The 19,059-nt window shown below is 40.3% G+C and overlaps 1 protein-coding gene across 1 annotated transcript in view; it reads right to left on the bottom strand.

The window, feature by feature from the left end:
• Positions 1-19,059, bottom strand: part of lrmda (leucine rich melanocyte differentiation associated) — a 314,493-nt gene that overhangs the window by 88,508 nt on the left and 206,926 nt on the right. Inside the window, exon 5 of the mRNA XM_088420645.1 lies at positions 13,345-13,471. Coding sequence (XP_088276771.1) covers positions 13,345-13,471 — 127 coding nt within the window. The remainder of the gene's footprint in view (positions 1-13,344; positions 13,472-19,059) is intronic.

Genomic DNA, 19,059 nt, shown 5'->3' with positions numbered 1-19,059 from the left:
CAGCATGCTTGTCATTGGCTTCTCCTTAGCCATCATCCACATGAGTGTCAAGTCTACCTGTCTCAACACCACACACCTCCTTCGTCTGACCTGCAGATAGCCCTCGGGGACATTAATTATAGACCAGTAGGACTTGTTGAGAGGAAAGAGACAGTCAGAAAAAGCAAGGAGAGCGAATGACACATAGAGAGAGGAAAAGATAAATGCAGAGATGTTGTTACAGCTGCTGTCACATCCCAATCACCCAATCCTGCTGCATTGGAGGTCACGCTTTGGCCTCACGTGATCACGTTTCATGTTCGTCACATTCACAGTTGTTTTCAGGTGCGGTTTCAGGAAGAGCATTTCCTCCTAGCCATAATAAACACGAACGAGTCTGGCATGACCTGTTTCAAAGACAATGGGGTTGATGTTGTTCCACAAGCAATCAGACCAATTTTCTAGCCCACTCACAATTCACACAGGAAGGCCAATGCAGAGATTTGAACTGTATTGTCAAAAGTACGGTTATGGTTTGTTACAAACACAAGGGTAATGGAATACACAATTATAGATCATTCATCCATCCATCCATCCATCAATTTTCTTAAGCCGATTAGCCTCACAAGAGTCGCTGGCTTGCTGGCGCCTATCCCAGATGTTTTCGAGCAATAGGGAGCGAACACCTTTTACTGGTTGCCAGCCAATTGAAGGGCACAGAAAGACAAAAATAAATAAGTAAATAAATAATATATCTGCACTGCTAATCACACCTAAGGACAATTTAGAGCGGTGGACCGGTTTAGATACAGTACACCTACTATACATGTTGGGGGGGCTGCTCTTACAGCGACATCATCCTTTTCACTAGGTATGTAATATCAACAGCGGCCAGAAGCGGCGCCAAAAGTTTAATGTCGCAATCTCGCAGTGGCCGAGGTCGTGCTAAATATTGTGCTGACAATGCTGTGCTATCGTTAGCTTAGCACAGTAACTACGGTTCAACAGCTGTTAAGTGAAGCAAACGCTGCACATACCAGTTGTTATACGTATATACATACCAGTTCTTGCTTCCGCCTTTCTACAAGCCAGGTGAGTGCTCTTACTTGGCTTCTGTTTTGTATTGAAAGCTCAGCTGGCCGTGTTGGATCGCTCCCGGTGACCGCAAAGCGGCCGCCATGATTCATTCCTGCCCCCTGCGTGAGCCGTTGAATGTTCCCGAAGCTGATTGGCTGCCGCGACGCGAAACGCGGAAAAAGTAAAAAAAAATAAAATAAATAACTTCACGCGAAAGGCGAAATTTCACTTCTCGTGACCGCGCGCGGCCATTCGCGTCCATCGCGTCGCCCGACGTGCATTCGCGCCCAGGCACGCGAACTCCATTGACTACAATACAAAACTCTCCGCTTTTTCGCCTCGTTCGCATTCGGTGTGCACGTACCATTAAACTAAATCATCTCCAAAACATTATTTTGGGTGCAGACCACGCGACCAGTTGATCCACAGAACGGTACCGGTCCGCGTACCGGGGGTTGGGGACGACTGCACTAGCTCATGAGCAGTGCTTTGTCCTTCCACCTGTCCATCCAGCCGACCATTCAATAATATATCACGTTGTGAAGTTATGATTTATACTTGATGCTGTTCTAAATTGTGGAGGGGAAAAGTCAAAACTGGTGGCCATAAAATAACCATCCATGGATGCAATTTGGCGTCAAGTTTAGGTTTCTACTGTGTGATTAATGTGTCCTCTCATCAATGGCAGATTTTGTAATGTAAAGCTGGGACCATCTCGATTTTTTGGTCAACTAAGAGGTGAGTGAAGAAAATAAGGTAAACCTGTGAAATGGAAGTGAGAATCTCAGATCAGACTACGGCTGGTTTTACGTTGCAGCTCGATTTTTTTTTTCTTGCCCTTATCCAACCTGTATCTGATCTTTTGATGGTAGTTTAAATGACACAGATTCGATTTTTTAAACGAGACCCAGGCCACTTGGGTGTGTTGTACTAAATTCAATATGTATCTGATCTTTTGACGCACTTCAGTCTGAATGACCAGGTCGCATTCATCTGACTCCCACATCAAAAATAATTGACAAATTTAATTTTGCGCACAACAACAAGCAAGCAGGTTGGAAAAACTAAAACAACTATAGAGGACGTGGTGAAGACAACGCAATCAAGGGAGAGCAAGGTGCATTTTCTCTCTGCCGCTTTGTCTCTCTGTCATTTGCTCAGTGAGTGCTTGCGCTCTCGGAGCAACTGAGCCACTCTCTTGGCGTAAGCAAGAGAGACGTTGCTGGCACTGCATAAAATGGTATGACAAAAAAACCTCAACATCCGCCTCTAAATTACTCCTTAAATTTAACAGATTGAAATATCCTTGCTCTGCTATGGCAGCCATCTCAACGCCAGATACTTTTGTAAACACGTTACGCACACCTGCTGTGTGTGAATTCACAATGTCCTCAATGCGCATGAGGGACCTTTTTGGGCTGTTTAGTGTACAAATAGAGGTCACATACAGGTTGAATTTATTTGGAAATGTGAACAACCTTCCCCCTCAAAAAAAAATGTAAAATGTAATGTAGCCAAAGGTCTCTTTCAACTCAAATTCCAACATGAAACTGAATCTGTGTGATGTCAGCGCAACAGATGGATGCAGGCCCTTCACCTGGTGCATGTCTTCTGTTCATCTATTCATCCATCCATGCATTTTCTATGCTGCTTATCCTGTCAGGGTCATCACAGGAGCAATAACCCAGATGACTACACACTAGACTGGCAGCCAGTCAGTGAAGTGAGATACTAAAATACCAATGCACAGCTATCCTAGATATCTTTCTACTCCCGTTTCTGTATGCTTAAGGAAAACTGTGTTTCACAGTTAGAATCTCCATGTTCATATTGTACAAAACAGAACGAAACAAAGTTTAAGGACAAAAGCATAGACCTATGATAATTTGACATTTCTCTCCTCCAAATAGACTGGGAACCCCCACTCAGCTATCATATCAAGGCTATCTGTCCAAACAAATGTCTCCTTTTGCACATTACCGTGCCAGATTAGACGACTCTCGGCCATTTGATTCTCCATTGTCGAGACAGCTCCTCTTCCTAATGGACCATGGGGGGGGTTTCAAAAAGCAAAGCAGAGAGAGGTCAACGCGTCTGAAGGTTACCCCTGTCGACAAATCTAAATAAATAACATTCAGGTGCGCTATTCTATGTCAGCTGAGTGTCTTAATGATGCCAAGTTAACACATACTAAATAATAGTGTCTTCCCACGTGCTGACAGCTTCAGAAATAATTGACCACTGTGCTCCAAACTGAGACACAGTAGGCAGCGAATTCAATCCTGCACCTGACAGAACCTATTGAGCATGTCACCACGTTTTGCATTATACACACAGCAATGTCAGGTCGGGGATCTGGCCTCCTGTGAGCTATCTGTGACTGCATCTTGGAAGCAGGCTAAATTACCTGGCTCTCCATTATGTGCTCTAGTTAACTAATTTCCTGACAGCACGGACTCATACGTGAAGTCTCAGATTGACTCGCTGTCAAAACATGACAAAGTGCTTTTGTTTTGGTTTGTGTCCTCATACTTGGCAACCTCTCATTCAAATGTTTGCATTCAATATCCTCCCACAGTTCAGCAAGATCATCTCTAATGTCAGACAAAGACATTCATACAGCTAAAAACGAACAAAGGAGAAATACAACCTTATCACACAGTGTGACATTTCATCCACAAGTTCCCATGCAAGAGAACATACAGCCGCAGGGGGTAGTTGTTGTCGAGCCATGTGATGTGGTTCTAAAGTCAACATAAACTCCCATTATGTTGCTGGCCTATGTACATTGACATGCAACACATACAGTGCACTGTGTCCTGTCATTTACTTGTTATACATGTGTAAATCTTTCATACGCTGTCAGAAAAATGGTTCGTGGAACAAAACCTCACCTCGGCAATAAGGTCACTGGGGAAACACAATCTCGTGACAGACAAAGCAAAGTTTTACCTGCCGGTGATTGCTGGGAATGATGACAATAGCGCAGTGTTGACGTGACGACCGCCTACACAATGTAGCAAGCACAATGGAGACTAGCAGTGCCCTAAAACCACCCTCCGCTTTTGCCACTTATCTTTTTCAATGTCCACAAAGATTTTCTTTCTTTTTTTGTACTTGCTCCGATTCTGTCGGACACCATGGACTATCATCAACTAGAAAATGACAGTAGGTGGAAACGCTAGCTTTCATTACACAAAGCATAAATAGTGTAATCTATCAGCCCTGTCAATCAGAATGATTGATTATGGTGTGTCAGGGAGGAGAGTGACACATTAGAAAAGTTTGGTTAACAATGCCTGTAGCCGGAGCGGGGCGGCTGACACCCAGCCCCGTGATTAATGTGTTGTCAGCCTGTAATCCCACACCCACGCCTAATGAGGCAAGAATTTATCATTTCGGTGGAGTGGCAGATGTCAGGGAGAAAAGAATCCAAGTGGCTAGAAACAATATCCCCTTTTCTCACTTTCGAGCCAGTGTTTGACATGTGTGACAAGCTCTAAAAACCACAAAGATGGCCTGTGGACGCACAAACCCTAGTGGAGGGACTTTGTGATGGATGCCAGTAAAAGTTGCTGAAAGAAGAAGCTAACATCATGAACACATAAAAACTGGTGGGACCAAAGTCAAACTGGTCAAGAGAAACAGGCCAGACGAAAAAAACCCGGCTATTTATATTTACGTCATTAAAAGAAGGTTGTAAAGCACAGCAAGTCTGGGTGTGACACAATAAATCATTTGCAACATGGACATAATTTTTTTTTTATTCTTTCTTTGTAATGTTAAACGTGGATCATATCAGAATACAAACCAGCTCACCTGCGACATTACTAAGTTAGGTAACTGTTCACAAAATGGATAGCTAGATTATAGGTTAAATAAATAGATTAAGGCACCGCATCGCAAAATGGGAACGTTTGTGCTGCTACCAGATGGTACACGAACATAATTCTTACTGTATTGAACTCAGCTCAACTTCTTTTAGCACTTAATTGAAGTGAAATTGTACTGTAGGTAGGTCAGCAGGTCAATTTATTTACACAACCATGCCATGGAGCGACAAAGCTGATTCGATTAGGTCCGATCACGTTCTCACAAACGCAACAGTAAATACCGGTTAAGTTATATGTGACCAAATGAAGTACATCAGCAGGAATGGCAAATTGCAACTTCACTAAGTGTGCTAGCATGAAAGCAAGCTAGTTTATCAACTACTAAATTGTACAGCGGCATATGCATTCTAGAAACAACAACAAGAGCTTTACTTGAATTATTTGATAAGAATCTAAAGCAAAGCTGCTAAGGGAGGGTGTTTTTGACAGTCAAGTTCAAAGTAAAGCAAGCACTGAGCTGATTAACGTCAACATCATCAAAGAAGATGGCAACTGATGGAAAGTTTGATTTAATGCCTAGGAGAGTGGAAAAGGAAAGGCACATACACAAAGGCCACTGTCTCTGATTAGACTAGCAGCATCTTTCTGTCACCAAGGAGACCTTTGGGGTGGATTAGCGCTATCGGGCTGATGGCCTAACACATTGCGCCACTGTGGAATTTAATAGCAAATAGCATCAATTGAATAGAGGCATAAATGAAGAGATGTCAAATTGTAGGCACAGCCCTAAGATGATGTTGTGGTATAATGAAAAGAACCGTTAGAAACACTACAAGAAAGTATAGTTTTGGATTTGGGGACATAAAGACTGTCCCTGAATCTTATCATTCCCCATTTTCCGACTCTTAAAAGAATATTTAGATTTTAGACAAGTTCCATTTGGTTTATGAAAGGAAGTGACGTCAAGACCATAGTTACAATTTGTGCTGGTAAAAACAGCAACAATTTGAGTAAGTCTGGTTAGTAATAAAGGGATCAATAGAAACAGCAACCTTGTCAGTTGAGTTGGTCACATTTAATAAAACTGTGTCTGAAAAGTAATTTCTCACTTCTCGCCAGCCAATATGTGGCAGTTGAGTGCAGCTAACCAGCAACTCAAGCGCTGCTCTTGCTGCTGGTTGCTAACGATGGTGCCACCGCTAATCACTAGCAACAGGCACTATATAATATAATGTAAGTGCAATTAAGTCTTTTTAAACATCTTGGGTTTGCTTAATTAGCAATTGCAATTGAGTTCAAGACAATGTCGTACTAATAATATTGCTGATGAGTCAAGTCCGCTGTTACATCATGTCATGATGCCGGGATCTACTTAAAAATGAAGGTGTACCAAGACACGGATGTCTATATGGCACTAGGTTGGTTGAATGTTACTCTCATGCAAAGCATGAACATCACTACTTGACTTCTTCCTTTACAGTGTACATTAAATAAACTGGTAGTGCATTTTATTTTGCCTCCATTGCCTCTATGCGATAACATTTCTACTCATCAAGTTACATGCTCAACAAAATTCTAAATGATCACCAGACCAAGCTTTATATTTTTTTAATGATACTGCAATCCGTGGTCCCTGAGCAAATGTTGAAGTTTTGACCAGTATTTTTATTTCCAGTCATCTGTTATGTTGAAGCTTACTCTGACGTCAGCAGAATTTCTCCCCGTGGAAAGAAAATTAAACAAAGGCTTTGCCGACCCCAACTTTAACAAGAGATTACACTTAGCTAACCTTACATTTTTTCACATTAGAAAAACAAATCCTGTCATTTGACCAGTTAGGGAAGGCTCTTAATAAATTGAAAATGGTGGCACATTTCAAAATTAGCTGACAACTGCGGCCTGTTTTCAGACGAGATTTTGAGTGGACCACAACACACAAGAGACATCACAACAGCAGATACTTCACCACAGAGGCGTTTCCTCTTTAAAGTGGATGTCGGCAGAAGGGGAGGAAAATCACTTAATGCAATGCAGCCACTTCAACATCTCCTCAAAGTCCTTCAGAAGGCTTGTTTGTTTTTCTGCTTTCAGCCGAGCCAAAAAGGAACAGTTCATCTATCATTTTTGCTGGCGGGAGTTGCTCGTGACACACGGGGTCGTGCACCCCCTGCGTTTGCAGCCTTTGAAGAGGAGCAATAAATCAATCCTGGTGCTATTACTTAAAATTAATTGTGTTTTAAAAAGTTTTACTGAGTGTTTATTATACGTGAGCGTGGAAGATTTATGTGGATGGTGTGAGTCACTCACTCTAATTGCTGTTATTTTTCCAGCCCGTGACCCAACCGTGACCTCCTGGCGTGATGGTTTAAACATTGGCTTTATGGGAGAAGTTATGAAACAATGGCCAACTCATTTACACACACACAAACACTCACACTTTACTTAAAATAACCAGAGAGAATGAATACTTACTTTTGATTTGTCAAGTTTTGACATACTACAAACTAAATACCCAAGTGATTGCTTGGAAACATTTTCATTGATCAAGGTCATTTTATTCTCAGAGCATTGGATCCATTGCAACAAGACTGTTCTGGATGTTTAAGAAGACGTTTTGCCTTTCATCTGCGCAAGTTATATGAGTTCATGCCGGAAAGCAAGCTTGGACAGTGCAAGTTAAAGCAGGCAGTGGCTGAGTCTAAGCAATTGTAGGCAGATGTGCTGCTGTGAAAGGCAATAGCATACATAGATATTGATAATATGAATCTCTAATTTGTTTTGTAGTCGGTGCCTTCTTTGCAAAAATTGTGAAGAGGGCACACAACAGAGCCTCTAAGAGCTTCACAAGTTAAATAATCAAAGAAAACATCACAAATGCAGAACCACAGCCCCCGAACAATGCTCCCAGAAAGCCAAGGATCAACTCAAAACCCCATTCAGAAATAAAAAACCTTGAGAAGGGACCGCAGCTGGAAGGAGCCCTCAGAGGGTACTCTGATTTCCTCCATCGTTCCCAAAAACATGCAGAGTAGGTGTATTGGACAGTCAAAAATGCCCTTCGGCGTGTGAGGATTACAGTCAACATACTGGATGCATGATTTCTACAGCAGCTCCATTAGACAGTAAACTAACAAGGCCAGATTCAACATTGCCGTTTGATTGCTCTTTCCAAGAAACAAGATACATTTTGCTTTCATCTCCTGAAGATGTTGAGAACGCCCAATGAAAAAAATTTGGTAGAAACACTGTCAACATAATCAAACCTACAGCTCTGTCCTTTCTCAATCTACGGGGCACATCCTGGTGGAGAATACCATCAAATACCGTAGAGATAAAGACTCACAATGGTGCACAGAGCCATGAGAGAAAATACACTGGACTCTACAGCATTCCATTGCGTTCCACTATATTTCCTGAGAAGCATATTCTCTGCCTGCGGATACATGGGTACAGTAAAATGATTTACTAAAGGCACCACAGGCAGACTTACAAGCACTAAAGTACTTGCTATTTGTTATGTTTGAGAACTTTGGAGAAGTCATAACTCTGGATGGGGACAAATATACATTATGGTGATTTTTGAATAAAGCAGCTACGCAGCCAACGCTCAGCAAATAGCCCTTCAGTTTGTGTCCCCCCCTCCCACTGCATTGCAAAATAACCCACAATCATGTAACCCATAATGCACAATTATGAGCAGTCAGTTGTAAATTTGGATGGACTTCCTTTCATTCAAACTTAATATGAGTTGCTGTCTGCTGTAAAACAAGTTAGTGTCTACAGTAGAGGGGAAAAGAGAAATGAAAAGATCTACTTTGAGGACTTTCCTGGCTCTGTCAATGTCAATTCGAGTGAAGAAGCGTTACCCTGTGCGCGCCATGCCTCGTGGGACCCGGGCGCTGGCTCAATCCACCCGCAAAGTCTGTTTAACATTATACGCAGAAGAAGGATGTCAGGAGGAAAAATGTGTGTTCATGCTAGGAAATCAAGTCAGGGAAAATTGAAGTGACGTCCGAGGAGGGTTTTAAATGCGCTGACGTTGTCCTCAAGTTGTCTATGACCTTATTTTACTCACAGTGAAACATCAGGCCAGGAGCCTGTGTTCTGCTTTAGTATCCTGTGTGCAATTTGTATTTTTTTTATTTTTTTATTTATTTATTATTTTTTTTTGTCTGTGGGTTCTGAAAGCAGAATATACAGTCCGTGTTTCAGCAGACATGGTTGGTCACAAGAGAGTAGGCCCCGGGCGTAGTGAGGTTGGAGGAACCGAGCCAAAAGGCACCACACGAATTTTCCGAAAACAGAGTCCAAAGGGCTATATGTGGTTTATCGCCATGACCTCTAAGCCCTCATCGGGAATTATCACATTATGGCATTCCAACACGCCCAATTTCCCAAAATATAGCTCAAGGCTTTTCCAGCCTGAGTCAGCTTCACATTGTGGTTTTTGGAGAACACTTCCACTGCGGGCTCAGGCTAGCAATGGTTAGCACGTCTGCATCACAGTTAAGCGACCTGAGTTCAAATCCAGCTGGCTCCGGCCTTCCTGTGTGGACTTTGCAGGTTCTCCCCCAGTCCACGTGAGTTCTCTCCGGGCACCCCAGAATTCTCCCACACGCCAGCAAACATGCATGTTAGGTGTATTGGACATACTAAATTGTCCTTAGGTGTGATTGGGTGTGTGACTTGTTGTTAGTCCCTGTCTCAAATGGGATAGGCACCTGCAAGCCTTTTGAGGATAAGGCGGCTAAAGAAAATGAACGCCTTTAACTGAGACACTGTTTTTCTTTGTATTTGTGTGATCTTCAACTTTTTGAAGACGTGTGCATTTAAAGCCATAACTGCAAGTATCTATAATTTTGAAAAGCTTCTGAAAACTGCTATCATATTGGTAAGTGTATGCTTTGTACAATATTTGTGGTAGCTTAGATGTTACTAAATAATAGAATCTGAGAGTATTTGAGAGATCAGTACGTATTGCATTACAGTGAGATATGCCTTTTATATTTTTGATGGTAAAACTGTTAGTAGCTCTCAGTATCATTCGTAAATAAATAACCATAATATCTTAAAAAAATAAAAATAACTTTTAAAACTACTCAACTACTTAACTACTCAGGGTCCTGGAAAACCTGGAAAATTATTTTCTAGTCATGAGAAAAGTGGTGCAATGTCCTGGAAAATGATTACTCCTCCCTCTGCCTCTCTCTTTATGCCTTGTGGGTGAAAGCGATTAGGTTAAAAAGACAGCAATGTGTGTTTTTAGCTCACTTCAATGGACAACATTGAGCTGTAGTGATTTTCTTCTTCATCTCTGCTTCTAGCTGCCAGAGCTCTACAGACCACACTTTTTGCATATTTCGCGGTATCTCACTGGGAGGCATCGGCTTGCTAGTGTGAACATAGCAAATGTTGTTTCAGCTCAAGTGTTGAAATATAAGAGCATGTGTTTTGCTTATATGAGACCATATTCAAATTAGCATTTTTATCATACATCTATTAGCACCTACTGAAAATGGATAGATGGAAAATGGATGTCTCAGGAGTTTTTTTTATTTTTTTCTCGATTTGGTATGCGATTCGTCAATGCTGTCTTCACGTGCAACTTGTGTGCTGCATGACAATGTTATGGCAAGCCTTTTAACTTCTAAATTCACCAAATAATTAAGCAATTCACTAACTAACCAACCAATCAATCAACTAAATAAAAAAATAACCAACTCATTAAAGAAGTAACTTATCAATAGGGATGTTCGATACTACTATTAGAAGACCGATTCCAGTACAACTACTCAACTCTGGTTCCTTAGATATATAACATGTTTTCCTAAACAATGACTGTATATCCCATTATACATTTCCTTTATTAATGCACAAAATTAATGGCAATTTTCTTTTTTTTTTTTGTTACTGTAATGGGCATTTTTAATTTTTTGTAAAGCGGCCACAGGAGGTGTGATAACATTATCAGCCACCGCGGCAAAATACCAATACCTAGAAATAAGAACCGGCATCAGCCTAGTATTGATTGGTACTTCCCTCATCCCTACCCATTAACCCAGGCTTGTCCAAACCCGGTCCTCGAGGGCCACCTATCCTGCATGTTTTTGATATTTCCGTCATCCAATGCAGCTGATTCAAATGATCAGGTTTTTTTTTTTTTTTTTTTTTGTCAGGCTTTTGCTGAGCTTGCTGATGAGCTGATCATTTGAATCAGGTGTGGTAGGAGGACAGAAAGCTTCGAAACATGCTGGATAGGCGGCCCTCGAGGACTGGGTTTGGACATGCCTGCATTAACCAAATAACTAACCAAATACTCAAACCCTCAATCAGAAAGGAAAAACAAAAAACAGTCCACCAAATCAAATAAGAAACCAACCCATAAACCAATTAACCATCCAATATTCCTACCAAACAACTATCTAGGTAGCCCATTCACCAACAAACAACCACCAAACATGTATCGTACCTAACCAACGGCAACTAGCTACCAACCAAAAAACCAACACACTGAAAAAAGTGATTTCACAAACAACCAAGCAAAGACCTACCCAAATTATCAACTATCACATACTCTAACCTCTTTCCTTGAGGCAATCTATTGGTAAGCCTATACTGAATGTAGAAATAATTATCTGTAATTTTAGCTGCATACAAGATCCTAGAGAAAAAAAACATTCATTGCTATACAGTATACATGATTTCTTCACATACAGTAAATATAGCATCATCTCACTTGTGAGAAGCATATGAAGTCACAGGCAGCCAAGTTTGTAGCTACATGAGGCAATTAGAAGCCCTCTTGGCCAAGCAGGCGAGGGTTTAGAAGTAAAGCATGAGAGACCAAGCATGAGAGAGTTTAGAAGTAAACAACCAAGTGCCATCAGTTCTGCACTGCACGGACAAACCTTTTAAGTCGCATGACACACTATGTACTTTTTCTCTCTCTCTGTCTAACCATGTGCACTGCCTAACACAATCCACACAGCTAATAATGATCCTCCGTAATGAGGCAAATTGAACAAAAAGGTACATGGCTTTGAAAAGCACTCCGTTTCAAGGGGCTAAAAGCAAACACCTATCTAATTAAGCTATCATTGAAGGCCGCGCCCCTGCTAGCTCATTGTTAATTGGTCGCCAGACCATAGGCGAGCTTACAAATCATACCGATGATGTGGACAATGAGAGCTGGGAGGTACTCATGGCTCATCAAGTCTGTGAAAAGTTGACACATCACGTCTCATCTAGCTCAAAACAAATGGTACGGAAAGGCTGCGCCCACGTTCCTAGGCCCAGATGGGGAGTGCGTCCACACACTTGCTGGGGACTCTACTAATGAGGAATAGAGAGAAAACGATTTTAAAAATATATATAAATATACTCTGGCGCGGGAAGAAAAAAGTGGGAGTGCGGTGGGAAGTCTACGCTTCTTCATCAAAGCCATAACCTTTTACTTTGCATAAGGAATAAATAATCATATACAGCTTGTTCAAAGACGCCAAAGCACAAAGACACACACGTCATGTCAGCTAGAAACAGTAATTATCTCGGCTTTCGTCTCCCAGCCAAACATTTCTCCCGTGCTGACAAGCTATGTAAATAAAATCTCATAAAGTGACTCCAGCCTGCCAAAATCACTGTAGAGGTCCCTGGTTTCTCTTTATATCAAGTGGGTGAACACTGTTTTCATTCCACTTTCTTCCATCTAGCAAACACACCACACGGAGGTTAAATTATTTCTGTGTTTCATGAGATATCAAGAGGGAAGCGTAGCAATGCCAAAGACGACAAGGTCCCCACTGACTGCCTGAAAGAAAAATATTTCCCTTTCCCTGTGCACTTTTAAACCCCCATGCTTCTGATTCGCAATTTTTTTTTTTTTTTTACCTCACCAGCAGAGCCCCTGAGACCTTAAGACGACAAAGCGCGGCTAAATATTTCATGACCTCACAATTACATGCGATCAAATCAAGGCGAGGCAGGATCATTCGCACTGCATTATCAAAGAGGCAGAAGGGTTTGAAGTCAGTTTTATCCCCGGCTCTAATTAGTCTGTGTGGCCCAAAACAAGAGCGGGATGGATAATTAAGCGATGGTGAGCGGCGTGTACGTGAGCTGTCACTCCAATCGCCAGCCGTGTCACGCTCATAGACACAAGTGCGACTGGACAGCCGCCCGTCGTCTTTGATCTGGGCTCATGCATACGAAATCAGGTCAGCCTGTGGTCACACTCGGTTACACACACACGCACATGCGCGAACGTACACATGCACGCACACACACTCTTTGAAAGCGAGAGTTTAGAGGACCTCTCTCGGACACTTGACAGTCAAGTGTTTACAGAAGGAGAAAGAAAATTATAAAATAATGAAAATGAGAAACGTAATGTAAAATGCAGCCCTGGGTGTGGGGGGGTAACAAGTAACACAAGTGAACGGGACATGTCAAAACTTACAGCGTCCAATTTGGGCTTGACCACCTTCATGAATGCACCTCTTTCTTGGGCCTCTATGACTTCTTTTCTGGTAACTTTCCTGGTGTCCAGGAACTTGAGCTGCGGCAGCTTGTGCAGAACAAAATACCTGTGGTGGGTCGGAAGAGGCCAACAAATTAGTCCTCAAATTGTCTTGCCCAAAAAAATGTGCCCTATCAAAATTTAGAAGAAAGGATATAGCCATATAATTATATAAACCAACGTCCTTACGATGGTTTTGACATATCAATTAGGTATAACAGAAAAAAAGTCCAAAAAGTCAAATTATTGGTTTCTTTTTAAATTTTATTTTCCATTAGTGCAGACAACTATTTATTCAACGTAGTGCCATTTAGAATCTTTAGAAGTACATTTATGTGACCAATCTGTACTAGCTCTTTCGTACCTTATCGTGGACCATTGTGTGATCCGAACATGGACAAATAATCCAATAATTAATCTTAGTGAGTCTATACTTTTAATGCGCTCATTCAGGCATGTTGACTTGCACCAAGTTGTGTCACTAAGTGTTAGATATTTGTTTAAATGAGAGAATGCCCCTCCCACCAGCGCAGAGTATAATGAGTTGGAGTAATGTAAAACTTTTGAAATGCCTTTTGTGTGATACGAATGTAATGTTTTGATCACTCTTCAATGACATCACTCAAAATGTTTACTACCGAAGACCAAACACACGTATGGGGCGGCTACCAAAAGACGTTTCCACGTTTATGTTCTTAAAGAGGGATGGAATGTAAGTAATGAAATGTGAAACCTAAAGATGAAAAGATGATTATTTCAATTTAAGCCAGTCTCCCTGCCCTATAATGCAATCAACACATATTTAGAGTTAGTTGTAAATTCTAAACAATGTTGATTTGTTCCTTGTGTCATCAAAAAAATGATTTTTTTAAGCCCCTATCCCATTGAGGGGCAGACACTGGCAAGTGTCCATTATGGTAGCAACTTTTTTGTTCTCTTCCATGGTTCATTCAAGTTTGCTAGCGATTGCTACAAAGTCACTAGAGGTCGCCAGATTGTTGCTCTTGTTGAACTTGTTCAAAATTTGCTTGCGACAAGAGTAACATCCGGCCATCTCTAGCAACTTCTCTGAAGACCTTGACTTATCCATGGAGAAACTCAAAAAAGCTGCCACCATCACAGACAATCAACAGTGTTCGCCATTGGGATATTAGCGTTATGAGGCCATAAATAGGGGATATAATGTCCATGATCTTTTTATTTGTTTGTTTTTTGTTAAATGGCAAATCATCTTTTAATTGATACAAAAATTTGCTATTAAAAACCGTGCTGGGTAGTGTTTTGTTGTTTTGGTTGGTGTCGGGTATTCTGTTCTTTTCTGTTCTGGGTTTTTGTTGGGTTTTGAATTGTCTTTTCACATTCTGGATTGTTTGGTCTTTGTTCATCTTATTTCATGTTGCATGTTCCAATACAGTAAATGCATTAAATCCACCCGTCTGTGTTAACCTCCTTCCCTTGTGTTGGCCAATCAGCTCCCTGTTCCAATTGTGTCTTGACTAGGTGCTCCTTGTTGTCTCGTCAGTTTTGAGCGTACTAAGTTTCCTGGTTCCTTTCAGTTGTTAGTCTCCAATTGTTGTATTGTAGTGTTCATCTGAGTGTTCATGTTTACGACGTATATATATATAGAAGAACTCGCTGTTTTTTTGTCCTCTCTTTATGCCATTTTTTCGTCTTACGTTACCTCAAACACAGCGGTCAGTGTGCGTGCGTGACTCTGCAAGTCACTCTGTGCTCATATGTCTATACATGCTTCACTGATCACCTCAATACAATGCTAGTCTGCTATTGGTTGGTCTCACGACTCCTTAAGATGCTGCTCTACTATTGCTCGGCGTCCCAGAAAAACTAAGATGCTGGTCTGCTTATATATATATATATATATATATATATATATATATATATATATATATATATATATATATATATATATATATATATAAAATCAGAGGTGGGCGGTAAGGGCCAGCAAGGCCTTCTCTGCTGGCCTGATATAACTTGACATTATCATATCTTTAATAAACTATGATTATTATAAACACTAAAATAAAAGTGAATTTCATTTTAAATTTATTTTTACTAAATATATATATTTTATATTTAAATTATTCTTGTTAAAGCATGCCTCCTCTTGGTGGACTTCATCAAACTTTGTGGACAAATAATTTGAAATTATTATTACTTATTCTAAATTTTGGCACATATATTGCCAATTGCTGATGTGGGTTTATTGATGTTTAAGTGCTTTGAAAAGGCCTCGTAATACGTACGTGTGCGCTTGAGGGGTCCAAAGTGTGAAATGCATGGACCGCCACAGATATATATATCGTGCATGCGTACGTTTGTATGCATAATTGTGTGTATTATAACATATATTTTTTTCAAGTAGTTATTATTTTAGTGTTGTTTGTCAATTCAGTGCATGATTTCAGATTAAGAAATTAGAAGAAAGAGTCGAAGAAGAATCGAAAACCTAGTCTTATTAAAATGCACACGTTCACAAAAGATGTGTTTACTCAGATATAACAACAATGCCGAATTAACGCTAATGATGTTTCCTTGAAGGTAATAACCTTCAAAGGTGATGAGAAGAAGTCGGACGTATAAATAGCATGAAAGGAGACGATTGCTTGTCTGCCAGAGCTGTCATTCTGGCAGCATCACAGCATCTCTCCCAGCTTTCAGACACACTCTGTCTTTCATTGGGGAGGGGGATGGAGGAGTTGGGGAAAAATGTCAAAAGATAATGGTGGGAATACATAGATGACAACATATCCTTTCACAGGCTGGTAGAGAGAGAAGGAAGCGGCATATCTGGACCTAAAATGGACACGTGTGCAGCAGCTAAGTGGAAGGTGGGGAAGGACGCAAGTTATGGGCATGGCATGAGACAATGGTGATTGGTCAGAGATGCCAAAGTTCATGTCAGCATTTCAATCAGAAGAAAGCAATGCAGTAATTCGAAGGTTTTATGTACTGGCCAACCTTCGTCTAGTGTTCTTACAATTTCAGCCCCCCTGACCTTGAAAAGGTGATAAACCTGGTAGGCGATACGTTATGAACTTTATTTCACATTTCAACTCCTTTAGAAATAGCTTTGACAAGTTGATAATATGCCATTACTCATCACAGGTGTCCAAGATAACACAATCCAGTGGTGTCCAATTTTCACTTTTAATTCCAATGACCTTAGTAGTACTCAGTCTGAGTACCTGAAGAGTTCCAATGCAGACACAGACCTCACATTTCTCTGTCTTATTTACAAGGTTTTTTTTCCCCCTGATGAATTTAGAATTTATAAAGATAATTTTCAGTTAAAATTAAAATTTAACCAAATTAGAGGTTTACAACCACTAAATAACCCTTTCACTACTGCCCCCCCCAACACACACACACAAAAGGCATATATGACTTGTTTAGGACAAGTCTAGGATACTTGGAAAATGTAGTTAAAAAATTACTACTTCCATATTCCAGGTTACAGACATTGGGATTTTTTGTCCCATCAGGATTTTATGCCAATAATAAAAATAATAATATAAACATGCCAGAGAAATAAAAGTAATCACCAAACACTTACGATACACAGTAATCAGTCATCAATATTATCAATATATTGCCGCAGCACAAAATTGTTTATAAACGAGAAATTCTACAACCTACCTTGTTGACAATATGGCCAGCACTTGCTTGTTGTTTATGGAAAAGTTGCCACTAGAATGTGCAGATAAGTGTGTGTAATGAACCGCTGGAATGTCATTTCATGTTATTGCTACCATTGCTAACACCCACTGCCATTTTTTCAAAAGCGCAAGGACACATTGTTCCAACCGTAGTGAAAGGGTAAAATAGGACTCCTGCACAGATTATACGTAAACAAACTTTGCCGTGAATCCCAAAGCTGACAACTGCAACTAGCCTATCCTTGTTCTCGAACAGAATGCTCATACCTCCAAAATCTTCAGTTTTCAGGAATCGTCCAAAATGCAGTTTATTTCACTGTTAGCATTTTATCATGGAAAAAAAAAAGACAGACAAAAACTTTTCAACACTTTAGATTAAACTATTTGGGAAAAAAAACCTGTGTACTGACCAATCTTATAAATTCAAAAAAAGAAATGCAGTACGCACGTTACAAAAAGTTTTTTCACCCCCTCTTTACTGCAACTTTTCCATTTTACGGCATCAACAACTCTGTCATGACCTGTGGAGTTGGCTGTGTTTATGTTGTTTTGCCTCCCTTTTAAGGCGTTTTGAGGTAATTGCTCTTATTTTCTGTTCGCGTCAAACTGCCTGCAACTGCACGCAGGGCTTATTTCGTGGCATCATCAATCTGCATTGTGGCATCAGGGTTTTTCTGTGATTGCAGCCGCTTGACAAAAGCAACGTTCTTGAGGTTTTCATTCACTATTTGTGTTTAAAAAGGCAGTGCTCGTGAGTTATGTTTTGCTTTCATTGTATGATATGCAGGTTTGCTGTTTATAAACATTGTTTATTTGTTTTTATTGTTTTAGAAAAGGTTATAGAGAAAAAAAAAGTAAACTCAAAGACTGAAGACAACAGTAAACCACTTAAAACTACTCCAGCTTCTTCGTCTCTTTGAGGAACTGTTCGCTATCTGTGTTCTGACACATGCGCGAGGACAGAATAACAACATTTACAAAATTCACACTTACAAAGAAGGCTAGTCTAGGCTACACTCGCTAGGAATTACGACCGTGAGTAACTCAAGTCAACGTCACTCAAAGGTAAATAAAGTTTCATTTTTCCCTTATATTTTTTTCAATTTATTATGCTATTTAATTGTATACAAGTATATTATATATAAGTAGCACATATTATATGTCATGTTCTGTTGTTTTTGTTATTGTTGTGGCTTTACTTTGGGCAGGTTCTGCTAGTTCCTATTTACATGGTTTCTGATTCTGTTCATCTTGAATCAGCCCTCGTTATTGTGACTTGTCTTTTCTTCTTTTATTTATTCACATTACTGTGGTAGCGCTCTAAATGTTGTTCAAATTACTGGCGCTATTTTGCGAAGTGGACAGTTCTTTAGGTGCCTCACACAAAGTGCACCTGACTGTTATATTCTTCTTTTCTTTATCTATGATAAACTGAAAGTAATGGGCCTATGTCCATCTTTTGTCGGTATTGTCCATATTCAACCTGCCGTCTGCTGCTGCAGCATTCATCTCTGCTGTAGTAGATACTTACAACAGCAAGTTAAAATTTTGCTCCCGACTTTTCTCAGATCTCTGAGTGTTTTTGGCCAATTTGGGAGAAAACACCACTTTCAGGCTAAATATGCATTGTATGCATTCTCTCAATTGTACCGAGTAAAATATTACTATCTTTTTCGTGTGTAATATATTACACTACTGCGTTACAGCAAAACATAATGCAATAGAGTAATTACATTACTTTTGTAAGACATTACTCCCAACAGCCGTCTGACGGCCACCCTCTTGCTCGTACCATTACAGTAATTATTGTAAGTAAGAATACGGCTGATATAAAAATGCACATATATGTGTCGAAACTCAGGTTATGTGACAAATCAATCTGGAATGGTGCTGGGAAAAAAAACAAAACTATTCTTATTTTTAAGTTATCATTTATAGGACACACCCATACGGTTGGACCTCATTTTTGGGAAAG

Source organism: Hippichthys cyanospilos, chromosome 8 (assembly GCF_059441005.1).
Source record: "Hippichthys cyanospilos isolate Australia breed blue-spotted pipefish chromosome 8, RoL_Hcya_1.0, whole genome shotgun sequence".
Taxonomy (NCBI): Eukaryota; Metazoa; Chordata; class Actinopteri; order Syngnathiformes; family Syngnathidae; genus Hippichthys; species Hippichthys cyanospilos.
Note: the sequence above shows the minus strand (reverse complement) of the source record. Positions and strands in the feature narration are given on the sequence as shown.